This window comes from Macrobrachium rosenbergii, chromosome 2 (genome assembly GCF_040412425.1).
Source record: "Macrobrachium rosenbergii isolate ZJJX-2024 chromosome 2, ASM4041242v1, whole genome shotgun sequence".
Lineage (NCBI taxonomy): Eukaryota > Metazoa > Arthropoda > Malacostraca > Decapoda > Palaemonidae > Macrobrachium > Macrobrachium rosenbergii.
This window is the reverse complement of record NC_089742.1, coordinates 74,061,477-74,088,976: the sequence shown is the minus strand read 5'-3', so window position 1 is coordinate 74,088,976 and position 27,500 is coordinate 74,061,477. Positions and strand designations below refer to the sequence as shown.

The 27,500-nt window shown below is 37.3% G+C and overlaps 2 protein-coding genes across 3 annotated transcripts in view; one reads left to right on the top strand and one right to left on the bottom strand.

Moving 5' to 3' along the window:
* Cln3 (CLN3 lysosomal/endosomal transmembrane protein, battenin) overlaps positions 1 to 14,499 on the top strand; it is a 97,261-nt gene extending 82,762 nt beyond the window's left edge. The window contains exons 8-11 of one of the 2 annotated variants that reach the window (XM_067121030.1): positions 5,160 to 5,228; positions 5,409 to 5,558; positions 6,045 to 6,185; positions 13,899 to 14,499. In XM_067121030.1, the coding sequence (XP_066977131.1) occupies positions 5,160 to 5,228; positions 5,409 to 5,558; positions 6,045 to 6,185; positions 13,899 to 14,030 (492 nt within the window). In that variant the 3' untranslated portion in view covers positions 14,031 to 14,499. The remainder of the gene's footprint in view (positions 1 to 5,159; positions 5,229 to 5,408; positions 5,559 to 6,044; positions 6,186 to 13,898) is intronic. The other variant, XM_067121035.1, reaches the window with a different exon arrangement.
* On the bottom strand, positions 887 to 26,644 carry LOC136848640 (tigger transposable element-derived protein 1-like). The gene is made up of 4 exons (XM_067121047.1): positions 26,461 to 26,644; positions 25,426 to 26,327; positions 24,917 to 25,030; positions 887 to 3,708 (listed from the first exon to the last, which is right to left on the bottom strand). The coding sequence occupies exon 2, from the start codon at positions 26,316 to 26,318 to the stop codon at positions 25,809 to 25,811; it is 510 nt and encodes a 169-aa protein (XP_066977148.1). The 5' UTR covers positions 26,319 to 26,327; positions 26,461 to 26,644; the 3' UTR covers positions 887 to 3,708; positions 24,917 to 25,030; positions 25,426 to 25,808.
* Between the last annotated feature and the right edge of the window lie 856 nt (positions 26,645 to 27,500).

Here is a 27,500-nt window from a genome sequence, read left to right as displayed (position 1 = left end):
GACTTCGTAAATTAAATGGAATATGAAATTTGGGCAAAAAGCAAAGCTCTGGGACCTATGAGGTTATTCAAAATCGAAGTGACCTATTAAACGGAAATAAATCAAATGTTTTTGGTAAAAGCAGCCTTGCATCTCAAAGCTTGATGTGGTCAACCAGGTTTGTTTGCCAAACTACCTCCACCCCCCCGCCCCCAACCCCCATTAAAAACGTCGCGCATTACTTGAACAAAAATTTAATTCCGCTACATTTTTTTCACATTACTTAAAATTCTTTTCACCTACGTTAAACCCTTTATTTAGTCACGTAGCTTAAGACCTTTGTCCATGGAAGTGTAGCTGACCATCACATTATTATAAGTTTCCATACCAGTGAATGGAAATTTCTTTGTACTAGCTCCATGAAACAATTTCATACTTTGTTTTACCTTCCAATTACACATCGTTCTTCCTTCTAATTACACATTGTTCTTAAGTGGTATAATCACGTAATTTACATAATTTTTTTGCTCCCAATACATTTAACGGCACTCTTGGTACTGTACATTTATTCATTAGTATGGAGTCAGATTTCAGCTCGTTGTCCCACAAATTAGCTAAGGGCATTTGAGTGGTCACAGCTAATACCCAAACCACATTTCCACGAAGTGTTTAACAAATGGAATTTTCAACAGTTCCATGAGGGTGGCTACATTAATTTGCTTACGTTTAAAATTTGATATAGGCCTTTCACATGTGTATTCACTCACGTGAATACTGTTAAACAGTCGAGTATGTTTCTAAATTAAGTAGTTTTGACCTTCAACATCTGTAATTACATGGATGAACCAGATTCCACATACTTTGTTTCCCCTACACAAAATACCGAGGTAGTAGTCAAAAACTTAAATGATGGGTTTTTAGTTTTAATTTAAAAAAAAAAAATTGAATACACAGGCAAATGGTAGGTTAACGAATACAGAATATTCGAAGAATCTAACTTACAAACCTATCAGGATTTTAATGAAAAGCGCAGCATGGAAAATACAGAAATTAAACGAACAGAAGCCTACATCTATCTTGTCGACATCTTGGATCCCTAGAAATATCAGCCTAACACTAAAACGTTCGCAAATCCGCCTCGTGTCTGCACATTTTCTTGAGTTCTGGTTCCTCCAGCAAATTGTGACCTGCAACAAAAACGGCAGCAGAAAACGTTCTTACGGCAATTACTTAGCAACTCCGTACAGAGAAAGTCTTTTAAGGATAATTAGCTTTCTAAAAACCATGGGTTACGTTTCTCAAATCAATGCCCAAGAAAGGTTATTGCCACTGAAAACTTAACCATCTGGGGTAAGATTATTTTATACTTTACAATGCTACTCTGCTTCTGACGCCATTTAAAGAAAATTTTCGCTATACGTAGAAACCCACCCACCCGCCAAAAAATTGTATATTAATACTTAGAAAATGTACTACACTGAAAATCGCCAAAATCAAAATTAAGATAACCCATATGCTATGATCAAAGATACCTTTGATCTTTCAAGAATTCAGGTAAAAGTTGAAGAAACCGCTGAATTCTAAAATATAGGAACGAATTTGCTTGTTAGGGAGCAAATGATTACATCATACATCAGTTTGGCAATAATCATGATCAAAAAAGAGGGCGGCTCCTACCTTGGTATACTGTATTTAAAAATTTATATTGGCACATGCATTAAATGCCTGATGTCCTTTTAAACATTTCGGATGCTATATAGCAAATACGATCAAACACCTGATTGCCATGCATAGCTTGGCGAACACAGATGTTCATTTCAGCATCGCATTTACTAAATGGGTACCAACAATCTCATCCAACTCATACGATACCTTAACCACCTCATCAATGTTACCGAGTATTTCACATGCTCAAAGCCTTGTTGATGGATACCATTGGAAATTCATGCCATGATTATGGACAGGATCCCAAACTGTTCAAGAACAGTTCCACAACGCACAGTTAAAAGAAACATCACAGTTCCTGCTTATGTTATGACCAGCCCCACAAAGCACTGCCCTTATGATCATGAACAGCATCAATCATTGTGCCGATAGCACCATTTACTCACCATGTGTTCACGGATACCCTAACACGCATTTGACAGGATTCATGGAATATAAATTCACTGCCCACGATCATGGATGGCATCACAAAACTGTGGCCAGTATTCGTGGGCAACGTCACTAAATTATTGCCAGTGTTCATGAGTAACATTACATACTCATTGCAAGCAGTATTCAAGAGTAACTTCCAAACTCATTGCTTGTGCACGAGTATCAAACATTGCCTGCGTTTATGAGTAACGAACTCATTGCTTGTGTGCATAAACACTGTTCAGAGAAACTTTTGTTCATAGAACAAACATTACCTATGTTCATAGAATAAACTCGTTGCATGTGATAAAACATTGCCTGCGTTCATAAAGTAACAAACTCGGTGTTAGCGGACATCATAAACACACTGCTTATCTATGAGTAACCCAACAGTATCAAAACTAACACCTGACAAACGTGACTACACCCCAATCAAAAAGATATTCCAATTATTTTATGCAAAAAATATCCACGACATTAAATTTCCAAACTTTCAACTGAAAAAATTGCTTTCGTGCTGTCTTAACAGCTGAAAGTTCCTAGCTGAGTAACTGACAAACAGAAATCCAATCATCACTCTGGAGAATCTGTCTGGGGAAATTTTGCATGGCTTGATTTTCGAGAGATCAGCTATTGGGTACCCGTTACTGTAAGTGACCCGTACATATAGGGACCTTCCTATAACCCCTGTAACCAGAATTTCCGATTGCGATAAAGGAAATACAAAAGTCGAATCTTCTGAAAATTCTATTAGAGTCTAACGCCAACTATATGCTTGAAAATTAAAATTCGGGCAAAACCTTTATGAATATTGGCCAAAACTTATCTGCCTTTAACCTAACCATAGTTTAATCCATTTTCAGGAAGCTTAAATTCTAAAGTAAAACATACCAAGACGCCAGACCTGTGCATAAATTTGTTTTAATTCTGAATATTGTCGTTTGATGGCATAAACATCTAAATTCCCTCAAACCCTAGGGAGATTCTGCAAATTTAACAGTGGAGATAGCCAAGCACAATTGAACACCTAATACCTAACTGAACTTCCAATAAAACTAAGCAATTGATTAAGAATGTAGTTACCACCTGAAAGAAAGTCTGGTTAGTTACCTACCAAAACCACCCAAGAACCTGCATAGTAGGTCATACGACCTACTATGCAGAACATGGGGGCTCCCCCACCCCTCCAGGGGCGCCGCCCCGAAGGGGTGGAGGATAAGGTATATACTGTTCAAGAACAGTATATACAAACTAAATTACAAAAATAAATTTATTACAAAAATTAAAAGTAGTTTTATGACAAGTTAATTTATTACAAAATTTAAAAATGAAAAATTCAAAAATTTATAAAATTTAAAAAGTAAATTTGACAAGTTAAATAAAATTACAATATTTAAAAATTGAACTTATTACAAAAGTTTAAAAAGTAAACTTATGACAAATGAGAAAAGAAAATTTAAGACAAATGAAAGCTAAGCTTAGCATAAACTAAAAAAATTCTTCCTACATACCTGTTGCTAAATAGCAGCTTTATCATGCGTGAAGTTTTAACCGTTTGAACAGGAACTTAGTTAAACTCGTACTAAAAACAACCTGGAAAAGACAGTTCTAGAGCTGTGGGTTACTTACTCGAAATCTTATAAATTTTGGGCCTTTACTCACATCAGATTATGGGTAAACGCCCACAGAAATAATCCTAATGACTGCCAAAGATTTGTAAGTCTAAAAACGCAGCAAGATTCGCAAATCCCTAGAACAAACATACAACATTAGCAATAATACAGTAAAGTTTGTGTTACCTTGCAGAAACCCGGGGTTTATTTTAACTTGACCAACGAAGTGACAACAATCGATGGAAATCTCAAGCACCAACTATAGTCTAGTCGCGTGATAAACGGTTTTTTCGTAAAAACTTCACAACGAGACCAATTACGTTACGATAAATTGACGAGGAATTGAAAATGTTACGCCGGTCCCAGGGGCAAAAAGGATCACGCAGCAAACTCTCATTAAACGTCTACCGCTCAGAACAATATTACAGTCGAAAGTCAGAAAGTGTTTTGTCCGAACCCGAACGATACATTCGTTTACCAAGGACTCTAAAGTCTTAGTAGTGTCTTGCTTCTTGGAACATGACCGAATGCGATCCATGGATATCCTTGATATCGCTAAGTTTGCAAGTTTTATTTTTATTTCCTACTCAATTCTTTTACCTGTCTTTCATGGAACTTTAAAATACACAGGATGAATACATTTCCTGAATGTAACTCGCAATTTCTTTTAGGGCAGCAAATCAGTGTTTCTTCTGCGAGAATTTCTTCTTTTGTCCAAACTTTCCCCCTTCATATTTTCCAAGACAAATAATATCAAAGTAATTATTTTCGATATATTTACCCTCAAAAAAGACTTGGCTTACTTAGGCTGCACGTCCTATGAGGGACTGCTAATCAGCGATGTGGGTCAGAAATTCAGACAAGAGAGCGACGCGACTGAGCTAAAGTCAGACCAAAATTGCGCAGCTGCTTCGAGAGGGAATATATCTACTTGTAGATAACAAGGGAGGACGAAGCAGTTCAAATGCAGATCTTAATCTAAGGAATATAATCACATAAGGTTGTCTGCATCAGGAATATAATCACATAGGGTTGTCTGAATGAACCACGTCAGCATAGGTCGTCCATCCTCATTATCTGGACCTTCAGTTTACGTGACACGAACAGGACCTTATCATAATGTTGCATGATAATCTGTTTCTTTTAAAATTCCCCACAACTGCATGTCACTTCTCTTGAGCATTGTATTGAGCAACTCAAAAAAAGCGTGATACTCTGTTTTTTTTTTAAATGAAAGCTAACAACACTCAGAAATCTGTTTTACATTTTTTTTCTTTTGCCTAAGGTTGGCCCTTGATGGTCCCAGTGATACGTTATAAATTCTTACCTCACACTTAATCGTTCCTCGACGTTATAAAACGCCTCGTCGACAATATCATTTTAAGACTGCCAAGCCGCGCAGGCCTCTCTATAGTTTCTCTTTTGTTTCAGAAAGCTCTGAAGTATATTTCCCCTCTATCGCTATTCTATTTCATCATGTACCTCACCAATCAAGGACTGGTAAGTACGAGATATTTTATTCGTAATACTAAGTAATGTTACATATGAAGTATAACTTGTTTATATTCATTCTTCAGTTATGAAAAAAAAAAGAGTTCAAGAACAATGACTATATACAATAACACAAAGTTCAGATATTAATCCACAATTGTGTGGGAAATCTTCTTTTATACATTCCAGCTAGAACTGGTCTTCTTTCCTTCGTCATTCTTAACACATGCACAACAATATTCGTGGAGCAATACAGTTCGTTGCTTGGGTACTTTTATCTCAAGAAGTGCCCACACCATAATGCTGCTACCTAACTCTTGGGTTTACAACTCAGCTGCAGTGAGTGCTTATTCCATCTCTCTCTCTCTCTCTCTCTCTCTCTCTCTCTCTCTCTTTGATACGTTTACTATAACATAATTTAAGCTTGAAATATTTCTATTGCAATCAGAATTATATGGTTTTGTAATGCATTTGACAATACATGGGTTTCAGTGAATCTTACTCGAAGATTTTCTACTCAGAGAAACTAGCTGCTACCAGTGAGTGCAGTCTTTGCTTTTCAATTTCAGTTCATTCCACCTTTTTCTTCATTCCTCTTCGCTAGTTTTCTAAAATGTAAGACTCTATAACAAGTGTGATGTAGCGAAGATCTTCACATATGAAGACTGCCCTAAGTTAGCAATTTCTGGTGCAGCGTAGTTGGCCAAGTTCAGTGCCCTTTCCAGTGACTGTTATCCAGCAACGCAGATAGACTTCGTACAGAACTTGTGTCTTGTCCCTCCAATTTAGAGTTTAAACACTGATGACTTGGTCTCTTGTTGGCAGCTGGCGATATTGTGCATCATAGGAACTGAAGCCTACTATCATTATATGCCTTCTGAGTACATCGTCTTCACTTTGCTCTTCATTCAAGGGTTGATCGAAGGAGCGGCATATAGGACAACTGTTTTTAATATTCACAACCAAGTAAGCAAAAGATTCTTTGAAACAGTAAATTCTAAAATAACATTTAACTCTATGTCTAATATGAAAACAGGTTTTATTTTCACTCTCGTTTTTAGCTCTTGCCCTATGATGTGGAATAGATTTTCTAGGATTGCAAATAATGCTACATCAAGATTATTCCCCAATGAAACATTGATAAAACTACAGTAGCTATTTGAATGGACGGCGACTGTAGCCTCTCCATCTGAATTTCATGTAATGGACATTGGAAGTCTCAGAATGTCATCTGCGAGCGCAGTTGAATATGGTGTCAGACTGCAAAAGAAAGTATTGTAGTGAAAAAATTTTTTTTCCGAGACTAAACCTTCATAAAGTTCAAATGAAAAACTTAACACCATCGAAATTCAAAGTCTTTGCTTGGCATACTAGCCTGTCCTTACTCCTTCAATTCCCCCTTCACTTCCCCTACGTTTCTGCTGCCCAGTGCAATATCATGAGAGGAAAACGAAAGTAAAACTACCAGGGTGACCGATCCCTTAGATCATGGAACATCACATCCATAAACAGAATACTTGCCTCTTAGTTACACAACAGCCCTAAACTGTTTCTGCTCCCTCGTACATATCCATGACAATTGTTATATGAATTTCAGGATGCTTAGACTAGGGCAAGGGCTCATCTAAATAACCAGCCCACCCATCCAGCTACCCGAACCCAGTACCCCCCGAAAATATGGGAAAATTAAATTTTCTCGTGCTCAGATCAGGTATAAGTTTGTAATGTACTAAAGACCAATGAGGCTGGTTGCACGAAGTGGCGCTAAGTCGTTAATGTTTTTTCATGGCAAGTCAGAGACTGCTTCTGGGGCTTATATTGGTCACTCTGATTTAAATTAACCAATTCTGCCTCATGAGATGCCATTTCCTCTGTGAACTATTTTTCTTTGATACCATTATTTTCTTAGGAACTACATTCTTACAGTAAGTTTTCAAGATAACCCAACTTTGGTCTGGGGTTTGCAGTGCCGCTCATCTTTCTGGTATTCCTTAGCACAGGATCAAGGGAATTATGTAGCAATCATTTTATCATTCTATTTCTTCAGAAAATAGGAAAATTATGGACTATACTTGTAACACTGTATGTTTACCTTAATTGAATGTTAATTTTGAGCCCTTAAAAACAGAAGACTATCCTCAATATCAGTTCATTTGTTTTTCACAATCCCTTTCCTCACAAATTTATCAATGGGTCTAAAAGTTACAAAGTTATAAATATATTTCTGTAAGCCACAGTGTAGTTCATAAAACTAGAGAATAAACATAGCGTACAGGAAAGGAATGTTAAATTAGTCAAAGATCGTAAGCAGGATATACCTACATACATAAAGAGAATAAGCATTTAAAAAGGAAGAAAACAGTACACTGAAGACAAATATTTTCACTAACAGCTAAATCCTCCATTGACAAAGTTGATCTACATGAAAACTCCAGTGAAGATGTGTATGTGGTAAGCAGTCTGACGCATGCACAGACTTCATCAGCATGTGGTCTGTAACTCCCTTGGTTACTAAATTATTTGGGTGAAATTTTTAAATCCTTTGTTCTATGACACCAGGTTATGGAATTTCCGCTTGTATCGGCTAATTATGTCATAAAAAAGCATGTCAGAAAACTCATACATAGGACGTGGAAAAACAGTTGACTGGTTTGCACATCTCTGGAATGGAATGGAATGGATGGAATGGAATAGAGAGTTTAGGCCAAAGGACAAGCACTGGGACCTATGAGGTCATTCAGCGCTAGAAAGGAAATTGAGAGTAGGTAGGTTTGCAAGGTGTCACAAGAGGTAAAAGTCGCAGTTTCACTATGAAATAATTGTTAGGAGAGGGTGGATAGAACGATGGAAGAAAGATAATATGAATGGAGGTACAGTAAAAGGAATTAAAGGGGTTGCAGCTAGAGGACGAAGGACACTGCAAAGCACCTTTAGTAATGCCTACAGTGCATCCTGTGAGGTGCACTAACGGCGCTACCTCCCTCCTCCCCCAACAGGGATTGTACATCTCTGACCAGCTTTAGTACAGCCTGTTGGCCACATGGTAGCTACAGTTGATCTGTTGCCTACGTGGTTGACCCACTTGGTGGCAACGTGAGAGACGTGTGTATGTGGTTCTGAGAGCACTTTGTGAGAGGCTGTTGAACCTGGCAGTTAAGCCTGGGTTTGGCAGCGAAACTTTGGAAGCTTACAGGGCTTCCACTCCAAAAAGTCAATGAACAGAGAAATGTGCATGTCCTTTTATGTCACTGAAGTTGTTTACCAGAATTATATAAATGTGATTGGAAGGTTTTTGTTTATAATAGAATGTGCGACCATTCCACATCTTTACTAAGCTGTCTTTCAGAATGCTGATAATGCACTAGGTTGCGTAAACGACTAAAATTACATATTAATCAAGAATTTAATGTAAATATATACTGGTGCAAGATGTGAATGGTACAACTGTTCCACATTCCTACTTATTAAGATACTTTTTGGGATGCCAATAAGGCACTTGGTTGGAATAAAATAAAATATTATACAAACAAGTCATTATGATAGGATGTACATACAGTTGTTCCACGTCCTTATTAAGCTGTTGGCTATTAAGGGTACCGATAAGGTATTAATTTTTTTTTTTTTATATTTAGTTACGTCACAAATCAAGTTTCCTTGGCCGTCGGACTTGATGGCCACACTTGGATAAAATGATTAGGGGGTCGGGGTCGTCATCTTCAAGGTATGACAGTTTTAGCTTGCCAATGGAGACCCAGTCCTTATGCCAGTGTAGCTGGGTTTTGAACATTTTACATGTTTTTTCAAGGACGGGGCAGTGGCCCCTGTATGGGACATTCAGAGGTGGGTTTTGGGCACTGTTCTGCAGAAATACAAATCAGCAAGTATGCAGATTCTTCAAAACGTCTTTGTATGTTTGTCTACAAGGGCAGCATGACAATTTTGTGAAGCCTGAATAGGTCTTTTCCTGGCAGGTGTTGTTGGTGAGGAAAAATTTCCTGGGAATACAGATGGTCTTGCTGAATACCATTTCAGCAGGAAAGAAGTAAAATCCTTCTTCGGATACTAGGCATAACTCAAGGAGGATCAAGGGTAATGATGGCAACCCCGAGGGGTCTGTGGGCACTTTATACTCAGTCTGGCATGTATCCGGGCATACTTCTAGTCTGTTACCTCAGTGTAGGGACAGTGTGGCCCGATCTTTTGGGGAAGGTTAGGATGTCATTGGCACAGCAGACACATAAGGAGAGGTCACTGTGGATGTGATGCATTAGCATTTGGAATGTCACCAGAGTTTCAAAGACTGAATGTGGAGTACTTAAGTGAGTAGGCTCTGAAAGGTGTGATGATCATAGTTTTGCATATTTTTCTTTGGTGTACAGGGACCTACAAGTAGCCCTCCATGAGGTCAAACCTGGAGAAAGAGGCAAAGTCTGAGAGGTGGTGATAGGTAACGTCTCAACATAGCCCGAAGCGTCCAAGAAAATCAGCGCCGAACAGTGCTTGGTAACGATGAAGTCCCACTGATATTTTTTCAGCATGAGGTGGAGAGTGAGGATCTAGTGTCCATATGATAGTATGGGCCTGCTGTCGCTGCTCATGAGTTGTAGATTAGTATCTAGGGCCGTCTGACTTTCCACTGGTGATGCTGAGAGAAGGGATTTGAAATCACCCATGTCAATCAGGAACTTTGTGCTTGAAACTTGCTGTGCGATGTAGCATCTGGTGGAGTGAGCGTCCATCAGGGTTGTGGCAGATACAATAATTGTCTTGGATGGCTGTTCAGCTTCTCATTTTGTCTCCACCTGCATCCAGGGACATATTTCCTTGCCACTTTGCCAAACTTGTGGTGATATATAAAGAGGACGGGTGGATGAGGGCACCCTTTTTGTCTCTGTTTGGAAGGGGGCCTTTGAACAGCCTTAGTTTGTCACTCCAGTGGCTAAACCTGGTTTGCCAGCAAAGCTGAGAAGCTTACAAACACATTTGCCTTCCTCGTGAAAATTTGTTTTAGGTACTTATCTCTTGTCTTATCATTTTATTCCACTGCACTGGGTCCAGCGCTGGTATTTGTTCTTGATCCATCCAGAAATTTCAATAAGACATATATGTTGCTACTAACTGACTACTCATGCAGGCTAAAGAGATGCAGCACAGCATTCATGGTTTGTTCTCATGTAACTTGGTTTTGCTATACCCCACAGAATAGCTTCAGTTTGGAAAGGTATCTACTCAAATGTAAGCAAATCTTGTGAAACCAATATTAACTTGGCAAAGGAGCTGCATAACTGCTTTAGTTATTCTCGTCCCTCTCCTGCAGGTGTCAATTTGAAAATAAAAATTTATAAAGAAAATAGAATACTATAGTGTGTCAGATATTAAAAAAGTAAGATCATTAAATCTTAGTAAAACTAAGATGAGCATTAACTTCGAAAATACTATGAACGCTCTGCGAATGTTGAAGTTACAATGAAAATATTTACAAATACAGAAGAACTTGAAATGATGAACTAGATTTGGAAGGAAAGACTTTTGGGAAAGAGTACTGAAAGACCAAAGTCCCGTAAACGGAGGTTCAGTCTTTTGAATTTGGCCACTTTGTTCTAGGTTTCAGTAATTAAAATGTAAATAACAGTACAACGGTCATACTCATTCCAAGCAGTGTCTTACCACTGGCTTTCGTCCATCTAGGAAGAACTGTGGTGGGTTAAGAAACATGTCAGTTAATCTGAAAGATACCTAGCTATGAGCATTTTGAAGGATACACCTAAATGTCACTAAAGCTTGATTATGGCCCTAATATGGCGCATGTTTCTCTGAAATATCATTTTTATTAAAAACAAAAGTAGATACCATATATATATATATATATATATATATATATATATATATATATATATATATATATATATATATATATTATCAGAAATACAAACGTCCTTTAATATCAATTCACTCTATCGGAAGTAATATATTTTATATGTTGCCGAGAAGGAATTTTTAGTGATAATATATCCCATTTTATTAAGGAAACAAACCAGTCGGCCGACTGGTTAGTGTGTCATCAGAAGTCCTGATATATATGGACTTATTATCACCTAAAATAATATATAAAATATATTATAGATATATTATGATATATGAATCACGGTGATGTGATAAATAGTGATATATATATATATATATACCGTATACGTGTGTATATATATGAATATATATATATAATATATATATATATATATATATATATATATATATATATATAAATATATATAATATATATATATATATATATATATATATATATATATATATATATATATATATATATATATAATATATAATATACGTGTGTATATATATATGAATATATATTTCATACATATATATATGAATATATATTTGATATTTACTTTTGCTTTTAATAAAAATGATATTTCATAGAAACATGCGCCATATTAGGGCCATAAGATAATGATTTTAATCATTTCAAGACTGGCAAGCTCAGTGACTTAAGCTGATATTCGGGGAGTGTACCAACAGAAAACCCCTGGAAAGACATACGGATCATCTCTTAGTTTCACCGTAAATGAAGCCCCGTGCAGAATACTGACACTTTGTGAATTATTATTTTGGTACTTACCGAAGCTTTCTCATGCATAAAAATTGATGGATGTTTCCTAGATAGTGACGCCCAAGGGTTTTCGGGGGTCGTTATCTATGACTAATATTTCTTGGGGGTTATTATCTTTATGATGTTTACAGTCTTTTGTTTATGTTTTTACGGTAATCCCCAACGGCCTTGTACAAAACACGCCGCAAAGGTGGATACATACCGGGTTAAAACCCTTGGGGGTCACTACCTAGGAAAGATCCAAATTATTTAATAATTATCCTTTGCGCTCTTTCAGGTGATGAAAATGACTCTTGCAGGAAATGTGATATGACTTAATTATGTTCTGTGTTCTTTTACGGCACTTGATGCCATAATCAAGCTGATTAGCTTAACTATGGCACATTGTAGGTTGGACCTTTACGGATCGCGTTTGCTAACACTTTAAAATTAACTTTGCTCACAAGTGTTGTCTATGTTATTGCTATTTCAGTGGTAAAGCATTCCGTAGGTATTATGATTCGAGGTTACAATCATTCAGTGTTTCTTACTGTTACTGTGCAAGAGTATTACACAGTAACAGGAAGGCTGTATTTGAAAGCGGCATGTCACTCATTGGTTTCTTTGAAATAGTGAACCAGAAAAAACATTTAGGACAAGGTTATGCAACAAATGAGTAAAACTGTATCACACAAGCTCCAGAAATTAAAATGAGAGTGTAGTAAGTGATACAGAATAGTAGTAAATTAATAATGTGGTGCAATTAAATCATTCATTAAAACAAGACTTTTTATATGTTGATATACATTATATATATATATATTATATATATATATATATATATATATATATATATATATATATACTATATATATATATACTATATATATACATATACACACACACATATATACATATATATATATACAGTATATATATATATATATATATATATATATATATATATATATATATATATATATATATATATATATGATCATTCGTTTCAATTCCTGTTTCTGATACATTGTACGAAATTCTGATTTCGAGTGAGAAACAATCAGGTAGCTCTAACGTTATTATAAAAATGGTCTCAAAATTCATTTCTTTTCGAAAAACATACAACATACTAAACAGTTTATAGGCTCTTAAAAGATATGCACCATGATCCATACTTTTTTGTCAGTCAACCTAAATGTAGCCTTTTCTCTTCATTTTCTCCTTTCTTGGTGAACCTGTTAGCATCGAGCATAGTCTTTAGTTGTGGGCACCACTTTCCAACTAATGCAGATTACATTTTATCTTTACTATCTGGACTGCTTCACAATTTCACTGGGTTACTGGATGCTCGTCGTTTTAATGAAATAGTTTGGGAGCCCTTGTGTTAAGTTAGCGTGAACTGTCAGTAAGAATTGCTATGTCCTTTTTGTGATTGAAGCTTCTCTCTCTCTCTCTCTCTCTCTCTCTCTCTCTCTCTCTCTCTCTCTCTCTCTCTCTCTCTCGTATGTCCTGTGTAATTGGTGCAATGATGTGTTTTTCTTCCCTTTAAGTTGATCAGTTATTAGTTATGATACCTTTCACAGAAAGATAATGATAATTCCCATAAGATGTTGAAAGTCGTTTTAATTAAATAGTTTGGGAGCATTTGTGTTAAGTTAGCGTGAACTGTCAGTAAGAACTGATATGTCCTTTTTGTGACTGCAGCTTCTCTCTCTCTCTCTCTCTCTCTCTCTCTCTCTCTCTCTCTCTCTCTCTCTCTCTCTCTCTGTGTGTGTGTGTGTGTGTGGTATGTCCTATGTAATTGGTGCAATAATGTGTTTTTCTTCCCTTTAAGTTGATCAGTTATTATTTATGATACCCTTCACAGAAAGATAATGCTGATTCCTATAAGATGATGAAAGTCTTTAGTAAACCTGTTTTAACACATTCTGGAGGCTGCATCAAACGAGCACATGTTTATATTTTTGTTTAATTGAAGTACCAAGTGCTTTTGTGGTTTTGGAGCCTTCAGAGAGTGCAGAAAACAGCTGACAGAAATAATCCTTTCGGTTCATTTCCTCTTTCCACAGGCGAGTGACAAAGAGCGCAGGTTCTGCCTGGGCGTATTTCCATTCTCTCTCTTTGCTCCAGCCCTGACGGCTGGCTTTGCTTCAATGCCAGTCCACAATGTCTTCTGCAAACACCACGCGTTTAAAATGTAATTGTCCACAATGATCGGTGTTTATGAAGTACCTGGCGGCGTAAAGTGAGCAAACATCACTGAATAATATTTACCGTTCCTTGAGCAAGTATTGCTTGCATATGAGAGAAAACGAGGTTTTTTACTAGTGTTTGGACTTCTGAGAAATGTTCGGGTATTTACATAAATAGTCTCATGCGGTAAAAGAGCACTGTTTATAACTTGTAGCAACACAGTGTAAAGGTTCATTTGAAATGAAGCAGTTCCCTTTCTTCGGTTCCATTTCATCTGTATATGACTGTGTCTACCTTCCTAAAGTTCTGATCAATGTGCAAACACCAGCAACCTCACCGCAGAGTTTTAGCCATATGTGCATATCGGTGCCAGTTTCATAAGATACCTCATGCTCTAGCCACTTCCGAAAATACTTTAATGCTAAGGAAAAATGACATGAAATGCATGAGTAAATAAACGCTTGAATAACACATACATCCGTGTATATATATATATATATATATATATATATATATATATATATATATATATATATATATATATATATATATATATATGTAATACATACTGTACTGTATATACATTTATAATATATATATGTATATAAATATATATATTATAAATGTTTATAAATATATATATATATATATATATATACATATATATATATATATATATATATATATATATATATATATATATATATATATATATATATATATATATATATATAATCGGTGACCAGACTGCACCGGGTGAAAAATCAAATATACTTCTTAGAAGAATGTCTCAAGGAACAAGACCTTCTAACAATTTACGGCATCGGGAGATGGACTCTTCAGTCCGACCCTTTTCCCTTCCACACAAGATATTCCTGGAGGAAAGAACTGGAAACACGAAGAAAGAGATCATTGTACAACGGAGATGTGTAAACAGAACGCAGTCCGACCTTCGCTTCCTCACACCGGGCCAAATGTAGAGACAGGTGTCTGGTTTCATTTTGTCCTGACAATGCTGTTTATAATAGCGCGACGCATTCCAGTAGACTTTCCCGGCAGTTAAATAATTTGATAAACAACAGCATGTGGAACGGCCTTGAACGACAAGATGAACTTTTGAATTTATCCAGCACCACCTTTGCGGATAATCAACACTTGGTTTTAAACCTTGGTTTATCCTTTGCCCTCGTGCCAGACCCGAAAAACACACTAGATTTTAATGGCAGCATTTGACAAATTCACAGCCGATAAAAATTACAGCCGGGAAGAGACGGGTCTGGCACGAGGGCAAAGGATAAACCTAGGTTTAAAACCAAGTGTTGATTATCCGTAAAAGGGATGCTGGATAAGTTATGTTTAAAAGGTATATTACAAATGCAGTAGTTGACCTTAACCAGAAATATTCTGTTTCCCGTAGATTTATGAAAGCTATCCGCTCGCCACAAGAATCAGATGTTACAATACGTAGATCTGACAACGACGGTAAGATTGTGAGATTGTGATTTGGGGTAAAAACTATTATGCTTATAAAATCAAGCAACTCCTGCGTGATACAAACACTGAGAAATCCCCTCCAAAACGTTCCTACAGAATTCTTCAAAAAAGTAAGATCAACTGGCAATGATAAAAAAAAAACTGAATTACTGAGAAATTTGAAGTAATTAATCCAAACCTACTTTATTTTTAAGGCCTTCCTAAGACTCAGAAAGATAACCTGCCATTCAGACCAATCATCTGATGCGCCGGAGCTTTCAATTATAAACTTTCTAAATGGTTAGAAGGCCTCCGTTCCCCACCTTTAGGCACATTTTCTACCAGTCACATGAAACATTCTTAAGATTCCTACACCAAAATTCACAGTATCATATATACGCCTTCACAATATAAAACTCATAAGTTTGGATATAGATAACCTTTTCACTAAGGTACCCATAAAAGATATCCTACAGTTTTTGAGGGAATAATAAGCGCCATACGCAGATCATTTCTCACTAGCTCTGGAGAAAATAACAGAATTAACTGAACTGTGTATCGCACAATCCCTTCTACAAAAAAATAATTCGGGTGCAACATGAGCAGCCTTTAGATTACCCAATCTGTATATAGAATATTTTGAAACTACAAACATAAACGCCATTAAACCCAAAGGCATGTTGTGGATGAGATAGTGAATGATATATCAACATTTTGGGATAATAGACGGGGCAATTTTAAGGCCCTTCTTTCAAAATTAAACGTACTGGTGCCCAGCATCAAATTCAAAGTCGAATGGGAAACGACAACAAATTACTTTCCTGGATATTTTAATAATTAGAGGCACGACAGAATGCAAATTTTCCGAGTAAAGAAAACCAACATTTGCACTTTCATATATTCACTTTTCTTTTAGGTACCATGACATTTCTGTCAAGACTGGTGTAGCCAGCAATTTATTCTTAGGAGCCTTAGATGCCCAGCAATAAAATGAGAACCCTACACATGGACTGAGTTAAGATGCTGACACGGATGCTTGGAAATTCTAACCCCCTTGTGCTTTCCTACCCCAATACCCTAGTCAAGTCCTTAACGTCCAACAGTCCTCGACTGTGACAAATCTTATAATGAATTTACAGGTAAATCATTCTCTCAAAGATTAATACAACACAAATTCTCAATAAGATATAGTCAACAGAGATCAGCTATGTTGAACCACACACATAATCAGCATTATCGAATAATCTGGAATATGTCACGTATAATCTATAGCAGCAATTGTCGGTTCAAAAGCCAGATGGTAGAATCGGCACTGATTAAACAAAGATATACGACGAACCTCTCTGAAGGAGCCTGGGATTCAGATCTGATTGATAAAACCTGCCTGTGACCAGCGGTAAACAGGATTGTGAAGAAGCGTTCAGCGAGAGTGACGTAGCGGTCGACTTCTGGAACATTCCTTTAGCTGTATAAATAACACTGATATGTATATCTTCATCCATTACCTATTCGTTGAGGGAAACGGTAGTTTCGGCAATATTAATATAGGACAATATAATGCTGTAAAATCTACCCTCTTCGGTAATTTTATGGGCAATCTTTATTATTATTATTATTATTATTATTATTATTATTATTATTATTATTATTATTATTATTATATATATTCAGATATTACACATATATACATATATCTACCAGCACTGACCATATTTTTAATGTATATATGAAAGTGACCACACAGGTTGACAATTTTTGTAAGTAAAATAAAGATCTCTAAAAAAAATTTCAAGTGTTTTCCACCAACGAAAATTGATCTGTGCCTTTAAGTACCCTTGCCTTGGGTTAGCGGAAACTGCACTGTATACATCAAAGTACAGTTCCTGTATCCGTCGACAGAACTGGTCAACTTTGAGTGATACCATTCATTTCCATCACGGGTAACGATGAAATGAGGCTGGCATTGGATGATAAGCGACGAAGATTTTTGTGAAGAATTCCCACAAAGGAAATGAGAAGCAGCTGTCGGAAAAGGAGGTAGGTATAATAGGCATATTATAGTGAAAACTTGTAGAGACAAAATAGTTTTTCTCTGAATAAAATGTTGTTTGCAAGTAGGAAAATTAAAAAGGAAATTCCTCAAGGGATCAGCAGCAAGGCCGGCCTATAACGGCTGGTCTCAATGATGGTACTAATTCCTTTGCATAGCAGAAGACAGCCTGTGCTGGATTTTTCGTGAGGACGGAGCACAGTTTGTAAACAATGGTTTACTTGTGTTGTAATTCGCAAAGTCTCTATCTTGGCAAAATGCTGATTATTGAAACTCAGTCTATTCCTCCAACACAGGAACCCCCGTTATTGTGTAAAGTATGTTTGTAAGTTTATTTTTAAGTAACCGACATCGGTCGTTAGAAAAGAGGGAAGTCGCTCAGACCAAGACCACTGCCGTGCCAGATGAATGACGGGAGTCATCGCCTTGAGTACAGACACCACCAAACTTACCATCCCCGGAACAATGAAAATACTCCAAATGAGTATTTAATGTCTCTGTCCAGTCTGAATGCTTATTTATAGATTATACACAATGAACTCGAACTGGTAAAGGAAATCCCTTACTGTCCCGGTCTTGGCATCGCACCGACCTTAGTTGGCAGAAGAGAATGTCCGGGGCCCTCCAAAGTTTTCAGAGCACCAAAAGAACATCAAAAGACTTCGGGTGTTCGAAAGCGATACCCTAACCACTGTCTTCAAAGTGGATGCTGATCATATCTCTCATCCGTACTAGATCTATTACAATATACCCGTACGGCTGTGCCCATCCAGTAGCCAGTGAATGGGTGATTTTCCAGTGGAAAGTTTCGTATGGCCAGTTCAATATTTCCATTTGTGTTTGAGTTTCAAAGTGACGAACACAGTGCTGCAGTTTGAGATCTCGAGGATGGAAGTTAAACTGAATTGGGACTGTTACCTGAAGAGGGAGCAGTGACATCACTGATAGCGCATATTGCAAGTTATTCACAAAAGCCTCTCTTTTAGCGTGTAAAATCCATAGGTCCGTAGTCAGCACGCAGTTAAAGGTAATCTGATAAGAGGTTAGAATGCTTTGTGTTAATCAGCGTAGCCACTTGAGATGCGAGAATGATTATTTAATACTAGAAAATTCCTTCATAAGCTTCGTATTTTTTTCCGTATCTTTTCGTGTGTACTGCGTTGCAGTACAGCAGTTTATTTTCCTTTACTATTAAGCTCTAGTCTTGCACAGCAGTAACACCAGCAAACAACATATAAGAGATAAAAAAACAGTATTCTTGCAAATAACAAACTGTTTATTCATAAGTTTCCATGCACACCAAAACCGGAGTGGAATGTCACTTGCAGTAAAATTTTGAATCATAATTATCTTGATATACATGCCATCATTAAGGATTGCATATGAAAAAGAAGACTGGATTATAGATTGGAAAATGACTGTATGCAACATCAGCTGTCTGGTGAGGTTCAGTTTCTTCTGTAAAGTTAGAAAAGACCCTAGCATCAAAAATGACTTTCTTCCCCATGCAGTACACTGGGAAGAAGATTGTTACCACCCTACATTCCGATATTCAAGGAAACACATCTGTTCAGACCCCATAGATTTGTACGCCCTACCACAAAGTTCCCCAATGCTAAAGGGACAAGACAATCGTCTCAAATGGGCCATTGTTCACCGTTCGTGAAAAATTTTGCCGTTAGTAGAATACAGTTAATGTGTTAGAGCTCATATTACTTTTCCTCCTTGGTATACTGCGAGTATACCTTCATGGGAGAATGGCTTGGTAACTGGCATCATCGTTAACTGGACGCTCCCATGAAAGCCGTCAAGTAATCCTAAGCCTTGAACAGCGCAGTTGGTCTCTGTGCCATTAAAAATCGTGCGCTTTACCAAGCCATCAGCTTTTTGCTTTCTAACTGTTTGCATGAGACATGACCCGATAAATGTTACCTTTCTGGCCTGTCCAGCTCAACAAAAATATTCGTTTTAAGTTCTCCAATATCAGCGTTAAAATATTTAAGTATGAAGTTCGCTTCATTGGTCAATAAATAAAAGTTATGGATTAAAATGTCTTTAATCGTCAGTATATCACAAAGATAGCTCCAGAGTAAAAACTGGTGACTTTCCAGGTAAGTCACTGCTTGATTTAACATCCAGAAAACCCGCTTCATAATTATGTAATACCAAAAGCAATCTAAGATGCCGGTATGTATAAGGCATATTCTTCATGCTACGAGGCAGTGTTTAAACATGAAATGCATCGTCTCTCCCGGTAATATTCCTTGGGTATGTAAATCAAAGGCTAGTTGAATTCTTTTATGGCATTTCTAAAATGTTCTATGATCAATTGTATTCAAATACTATGGTCCCAGTTTAGTTTTAGATCAATGAAAAGATTAAAATACTTGAAAGTTAACCTCGGTAACATTAATGCTTTATGTAATCTGAGGTCTTATGCACAAGACGTATGAGATGAAGTCTTAACAGACAAATTAGGTAAATAATAAACGCAGTAATCTGTTATCAAGCATCAAGCAAAGGAATCCGAGATGTCTCACATGACATTATGCGCCTCTTCTCAAATATATATGGTTTTCGATTAAATGAACGTCGACAAGCACACGTTTCTGACCATTTTGCGGTTCTGTTTTTGATGAGTTGAAAACATTCTCGAGTATCATCACAGAAACATCAAAGTAAAGAGAAAAATTATAAGTAAATGTTGTATAATAACGTCTTTGGCCATTAACTTTAACAGTCCATTAGGTGATCATTCAAAAGACTTATGCATTTGCTGCCCTGAGGTATTCTTTCTCCCTGAAATTGGGCTTCTTTTTTTTTGTGTAACCTAAATTTTCTGGGGAAAGCTTTTAGAGAACTGCTCTGTGCTGAAGAAACTGGAATGGACAAGACAGCCCAAATATAGCTCGGTCCCTCAAGGTAAGTTAGCCAATGGACTTGACTCCTCTGCGTGATGGTAGACCTACCTTTGATCAGGTGGAAGCCATTACAGATCGGTCTCCGGGCTTTTACAGCCGTCTCTTGCTAACAGAGAAAGCATCACAGGGATGGAGACCAGTCATAGAACTCTCTCCCTTGAAATGATTCGTTCACCAGTGTTTGCTCAATCCTTTTCCATTAACTATGTAACCTCCACACGGATTTTATGGAATACTGAACACTGACATTTGCAGCAAGGCTGAAAGAGTTTAGATGGCCAACAACTAAAGAAATACCTCACAGCAATGTCTCGAGTAATATATGTAAAACGTGCAAAGGAGGGAAACCCTATGGCAGCAGTAGTGAATGCAAGCAGTAAGTAGATGATGAGTCATTCAGTAGATGAAAAGCCTTTGATTCAGTATCATTAAGAAAATGAATGTGTGACGAGCATCTCGAGATTAAAGGACAATACTCCTCACAAGGACAAATGAATCTCACGTAATTCTGAAGGAGCCACTCAGTGTAGTTCATATGGTTCCCTACTTAAAGACCACACTAATTCTCTTCGAGGTAGACTTGGCCAAGCCTGTAATGAATTGGTTTGATAAGGGAGTTTGAAGGTCACTGATGAAAGTAAGAAAATGAAGAGGGGAAGATACGATCCTCAAGGAATACAACTAAGATAAGGGAAGGATATTAGTTATGAAATGAGATTATAAATCACAGGTGTAACACCATAAACGTGGAATCTGGCTAAAGAGACCTTATGACAGAACTAGTAAAATACCTTGGAAATATCAAGGATGACCAAGTACCCCACTTGGCCAAGGGACCGAGGATATGTATAAATAACTAAGCCCATTAAAGTTATAAATTTCAAAATGAAAAAGAAGCCCAAGTTCTCCAGAAAAGAACAGGAAATTATGCGGAAAATCAAGATGCATGAGAGCACCATTATCATTTTCTTTTCTGTGCTCTTTCTCCAGCCTCCCTTTTCATAGTTCTCGTCCAGGTAGGTCGAGGTCTTTCACTTTCACGCACTATTCTTCCAGGGGTCATGCAAGGGCTATGTCCAAGCCATCTGTCTATGCCTTTCATAATTATCTGCATATGGAACTTCCGTAATTTAGCTTATGATATCACTCATAACTCTGTCCTGCCATTTGACTTGTAATATTTTTCTTAATTAAAGGTTTATTCTCGACTAGATAAAATCTTTAACATTCAGTTTCATTGCCCTTCTAGCAACACAGGTCATGCTAGACGTCGTTATAATCTTACACCCATATGCAGTTTTAATCTATTTGACTTCCATATCTTATTCAGCCCGCCCATTTCTTAATTTGGCTTTTTTACTCTTACTTTTACTGGATATCATTGTTCCTAAATGTCTGAAAGATTAAACCACATTAATCTTTTCTCCATCATCAGCAATTTCATCCTTTTGTGTATACTCAATCTTCATTGCTGTGTTTTTCTTAGATTTACATTTTGGGTTTCATCTCTAGTGACATATGATGCATTCTATTAAGTAAGCTTTGTAAATCTAGTGGCTTTTCAGTTAGCTTTGCATATTTCACAGAAGTGCCATAGTTAGTCAAAACCATCTATCATATTGGTCTGTGGACACTGTAAAAAGCCTTTTGTAATCAAGAAGAGAATTCTTAAGTTCCATAGACTGGTGCACAGTATGTCTTGTGTGATCTTTGCAGCCCGTGCCTTTTCTAAAGCCAGACTGTTCATCTCTAAGCTTTTAATCAATTTCTTTCTCCAGCTTGTTGAGAATAAACCTCCTGAATATTTCCACTGCAAGAAAAGACAGGATTTCCAAGGCAACCAGCTGTCTGGCAATTCTCTTTTTAAATTGCTGGTGTAAAGACCTTGCTCTAAAATATCGTGCATCTTTTCAAAGTAAGAAGATGTACACAAATATAATGTTACTTGAAGCAAAGTGTTCACTTACTAAGGTTTTTCAAGCAAACTACATCTCCAGTAGACTAGATTCCTCCTGGAAGTTAGAGCAATAGTGTTTTACCTATTCCCAACGAGCTGCCATATCCAGGTTTAGCAAAAGGCAATACCCATGATTACTCGAAAATTAAGAAAAATATTTTCTCTAAACATCCGATCATTAATTACTAATTTGGTGCTCTCGGGAACATGCATTAGCATGGCAAATGGAATATCTTCTGGATCAGGAACTGATTCTCGGTCAAAATTATTCTCAACAGGATGCACATGATATGTGAAGCATATTTAGTATTAATCAAAATTTTCTTAAAATCTATACATAGAGAACAACAGACAGACTGAGGCTCGCTATTTGATACCGCCCCTACAATATAGGGATGGATGGAGCGATGTTTGGAATTAGGACCAAGGCCTAGGGCTATAATATAAAATCAAGAAAAGAGAGCAAATGAATAGAAGGATAGGCCAAAATAATTCTGCAATTATATCAAGTGGTGTGCTAGGTCAGATCTAGAACTCTTAACACTTACAGGTCTGGTCCAACAAGGTTGGTTTTGAACATTATAATTACACCCCACACGGTAAAATACGCTTTCCTACAAGCATAATGAAATGATAACGCTGAAGCTTCTGACGAAATTTGTGTTCATTTATTGTTGGTTTAAATTAGGAAAGTTGCTCCACACAAGTTTCACTATTGACAGGTAGTTACATGGTATTTGCAAGAGTCAGGCAGGTGTAAGTTATCTCGAAGAGAGGAAAAACTTGCTTCATTGTGGCTCTCTTTTGTAAATGAAAAATACTGCAGTCCAGCGTTGGGTATCATCTGTTGCTAACAGATTCATAAGACCATAAAAATCTGCCACTTGCTGTGGAAAACGGACTTTACTGGTATCAGACAATATCTTACAGAACCAGGTAGGTTTGATCGAGTCACAGTAAATGCAACTTTATATGCCACAAATGCACGCTCCTTCATCTTCCATTAGCCGAGATCCATCTTATTTTAACAATTGTACCAACTTCATAATGATTTATGGGCTGGGTATACAGTTCGTTTGCCAAAAAGGTCGTAGGACAATATTTCTGTAGGGCTTCAAGCGTCACTTCTACACTCACTGAAAATTATATTGTTTTCATTGTTTTAATTACTGACAATCAGCATAGTTTTATTATTGTAGAAACAGACCTGTTGTATTGCAAGTTACAGCGGCATTGCCAACATCAAGAGGAAATTTTGACCCAACATTAGAGAGTTACTGTATATAGTGTGGACCCTTGCGTCTTACATGTTGATTTGAATATTGTTAGTATTCTAAGGTATACACAAAGTTTCTGATAAAAAAGAAGAGGGCGTCGTTTACTTTGTGTAATATTCAGTGATGAGTGGCGTTGGGCGAGCTCTTTATAAGTACATTTTTCACCGTTTTATTGTTCTTAAAAGCACCATTAACTCCAAAATACTTAAGAAGATTAAATCAGCAAAAAAGACCTACTATGTTAACAAAAAAGAAATTTATAACACAAAAAAGCTGCTCGTACTGCCATATGAAAAAAAATTTCAAAATCATTCCCCATCTTCTTAAGAATTTTGGAGTTACTGATGCATTTAAGGACAATCTAAGAGTAATGTTCTGATTACATTCTTAACAGAAACATATTAAGCAGGAACCAAACACTGAAGCTGTGGTGGGGATGTCCTCACGAAGGCCAACCATCCGAGGCCCCTAACATATGAAACCAAAAGAAAGTGCTAAACAGTAACTTACAACACAAGCAGAAGGTAACAACAAGTATTTCACAAGGACACTCAACGACGTGCTTCGGACCACGAAACTTTGCCCTTAAAGACCTAACTAAAATGCACAGAGTTCCAGACGAGAACTTGCACACAGCATTTTCTCTCTCTCTCTCTCTCTCTCTCTCTCTCTCTCTCTCTCTCTCTCTCTCTCTCTCTCTCTCTCTCTCTCTCTCTCTCCACAGAGATGGGGATATTGAGGCTAGACTACCTTACTGTCGAATTGCTTAACGAAAAAAATGAAGGGATAAATACAGTGGGTCCTGGCATATTCGTGGTTCAGCATACGCACCTTCAGTTATTCGCGGGTTTTTCTGTGGAACATAACTCCAAATATATCACAGAAAATTCGCCACTTTGCGGATTTGTCCATGTGATATATACCAAATATATCGCGAAAAACTCACCACTTTGCAGATATTGAAACACTTTAATATCGTTTCAAAGTTTAAGATTAAGATAACAGTAGAGTAAAGCATATGGGTACTCAAAAGTGATCAATGATGAATGAAGACGATGATGATGAATTAACTGTACATATACTATACCTGTGAAAAACAGTACAGTATGTCAAACACCAAATACAGTACTGTATACCTTAAACTATCATGCCAAAACCCTTTACTGTAATATCATTTAAAAGTATAAGATTAAGATTAAATCATATGGGTACTCACCAGTGATCAATGTTGAATGAAGGTGATGATGATGAATTAGCTGTGCAGTATGTACAGTACTGTAGACTCTTTGCTTATGGTAGTACAGTGTATAGTGCTCACAATCTAGAATACCTGTAAAAAATAGAATACTGTATGTTAAACACCAATACATTATACTGTGCCTTAAACTATCATAAGCCCTTTGTTAGCCGAACGGTTGAGCTTCAGACTGTCGCTTTCGATGGACCGGAGTTCAACCTCGCGCCGGCTGATGAAGAGTTAGAGGAATGTATTTCTGGTGATAGAAAAATTACTCGCTATAATGTGTTTCGGATTCCACAATAAGCTAGGTCCCGTTGCTAGTAACCAATTGGTTCTTAGCCACGTAAAATAAGTCTAATCCATGCCCTAGGAGAGCTGTTAATCAGCTCAGTGGTTAAAACTAATCATTACTTACTTAAAAAGTACAATTTAATATCATTTCAAAGTTTAATATCAAGATTATGTAAATCATATGGGTACTCAACAATGATGAATGTTGATTGAAGATGATGATGATGAATTAGCGGTGCAGTTAGATGAATGACAATGAAGATATGACTGCACAGCAAAGCAGAGGAGTTACATCTCCTCTGGGGGTGCCTCTTCCCCTTCTTCAGGAGGCACTTCAGTCACCACTTGCACTTCAGGGGTTTTGAGAGGCTTTAGAGGGACCTTCTTCACCACCCAGAAATAACTGGTAATAGGCAGCTGCTGTGTCTGCTTCTTCATGCTGCTGAGGAGGTTTGTATAGGGCCTCAATAACCCATCAAGGCCATTATTGAACTTTATAGCTTATTCTATATAAGGATCCTGTGCCAAAATCTTCTCCTTCACCCCCTTTAATGTCTTCAGCGTAAATTCACTGTCATCATCCATTGCCTTCACAAGGTGTTCGAGGGAGTTCCAGGTGTAGAGTGCCTTGAAGGCACAGATCACGCCCTGATGGCTGGAGGAGAGAGGTGGTGTTGGCAGGTAGGAACTCGAGCTGGACCCCATAGTAATAAAGATCAACAGGGTGGCTACCAGCATTATCCATAATCAACAACACCTTGAACTCCATGCCCAAGTTGCTGAGGTATTCATTAACTTGAGGGATGAAGCTCTGATGGCACCAGTGATCTGTAAGGACTTTGGTGATCCAGACCTTGGCATTATGCATCCAAAACACTGGCAGCATATGTGTGTTCTTATTCTTGAGGGCCCTGGGGTTTGCAGACTTGTAAATGAGTCCTGGTTTCATCATGAAGCCAGCCGCATTGCCACACATGGTGAGGGTAACCCTATCCTCCTGTGACTTGTAGCTGGGGGCTCTGGCTTTGTCCTTCATGATGAACGCTTGTGAAGGCATCTTCTTCCAGAAGAGGCCAGTCTCATCCATATTGAACACCTGGAATACAGTAAAGGATTAAAACTAATAAAGTACGTAAAGCTAAAGACATTTAAAATTATAAAAAAAACGAGGGAATTCAGTTAATAAATTTAATAAAAAGTATATAAAATTGTATAAAGTTAAAACCAACCTGTTCTGGATGGTAGCCATTATTGTTGATTATCTTCTCGAGGATCTCGGGACATTTCGCTGCAGATTCTGTGTCTGCCGATGCAGCTTCACATGCAGAGAAAGATTGCAAAGTTGGAACCACTTCATGAAACAGTGGAGCCACCTTTGCTGGCCTGAAGACCTTGAGGAGCTGACGATGGTCCTGCTAATGGCTCTTCCTCTTTTTCTTCTTCTTCTTCTTCTTCAGCTGCTTTGTCAAAGCCTACGAAGTCTGGTTCCTGCATTACGTCGTCACCTTCTGTCTCACCAGCAGTCAAAAATTGGTGGTACAGTTCACGTGCCTTCTCACAAAGATGTGGCCGAGGGGCAAGTTCTTCTTACAGAAGACATTAATCCACACTGCCAAGGCAGACTCCATCTTTACAATGTTCTTGTTATGCACAGTAAATATTTGCTTAGTACTGCCTAAGAAGCTCATATTAGCAGCCTTCCTGATCTCCGTCTCTTTTTTCTGGATGTATGCGAAAATATAAAGAAAATTAATTATTGTAATGACATTATTGTAACATTGTATACTACAGTACATATTACAGTATATCCTATACTGTACATATACAGTATTTGTACATTGTAAACACTTCGTCAATAAATGATTAATTACATAATTACATACCTGACTGAACTTTCATTCAATGAGTAAAGGCGGGCTACTGCAGCGAAGCTGTTCCCTGACTTTAATAAAACCAGTTCTACCCTCTGCTAGAGGTTCATGACCTTCCTCTGCTGCTTAGGCTCTTTGCAGAAGCCTTAGAAGGAGCAGGGTATTTTGGAGCCATCTTACTGAAGATATGAATGTACTGTACAGTAAGTGAACAAATGTACTACACAACGCGAATGTCGCACTGTATACAGCACACAGAAACAACATGGTGAACTGAGAGATAGAGATGTGCTGTACTGTGAACTGTTTGTTTGGCATGGGGAGAACATTTAAAAAAATACATTTTCTTGATTACTGTATTTTGCTGTTTACATGAAATCAGTACAGTACTGTAGATC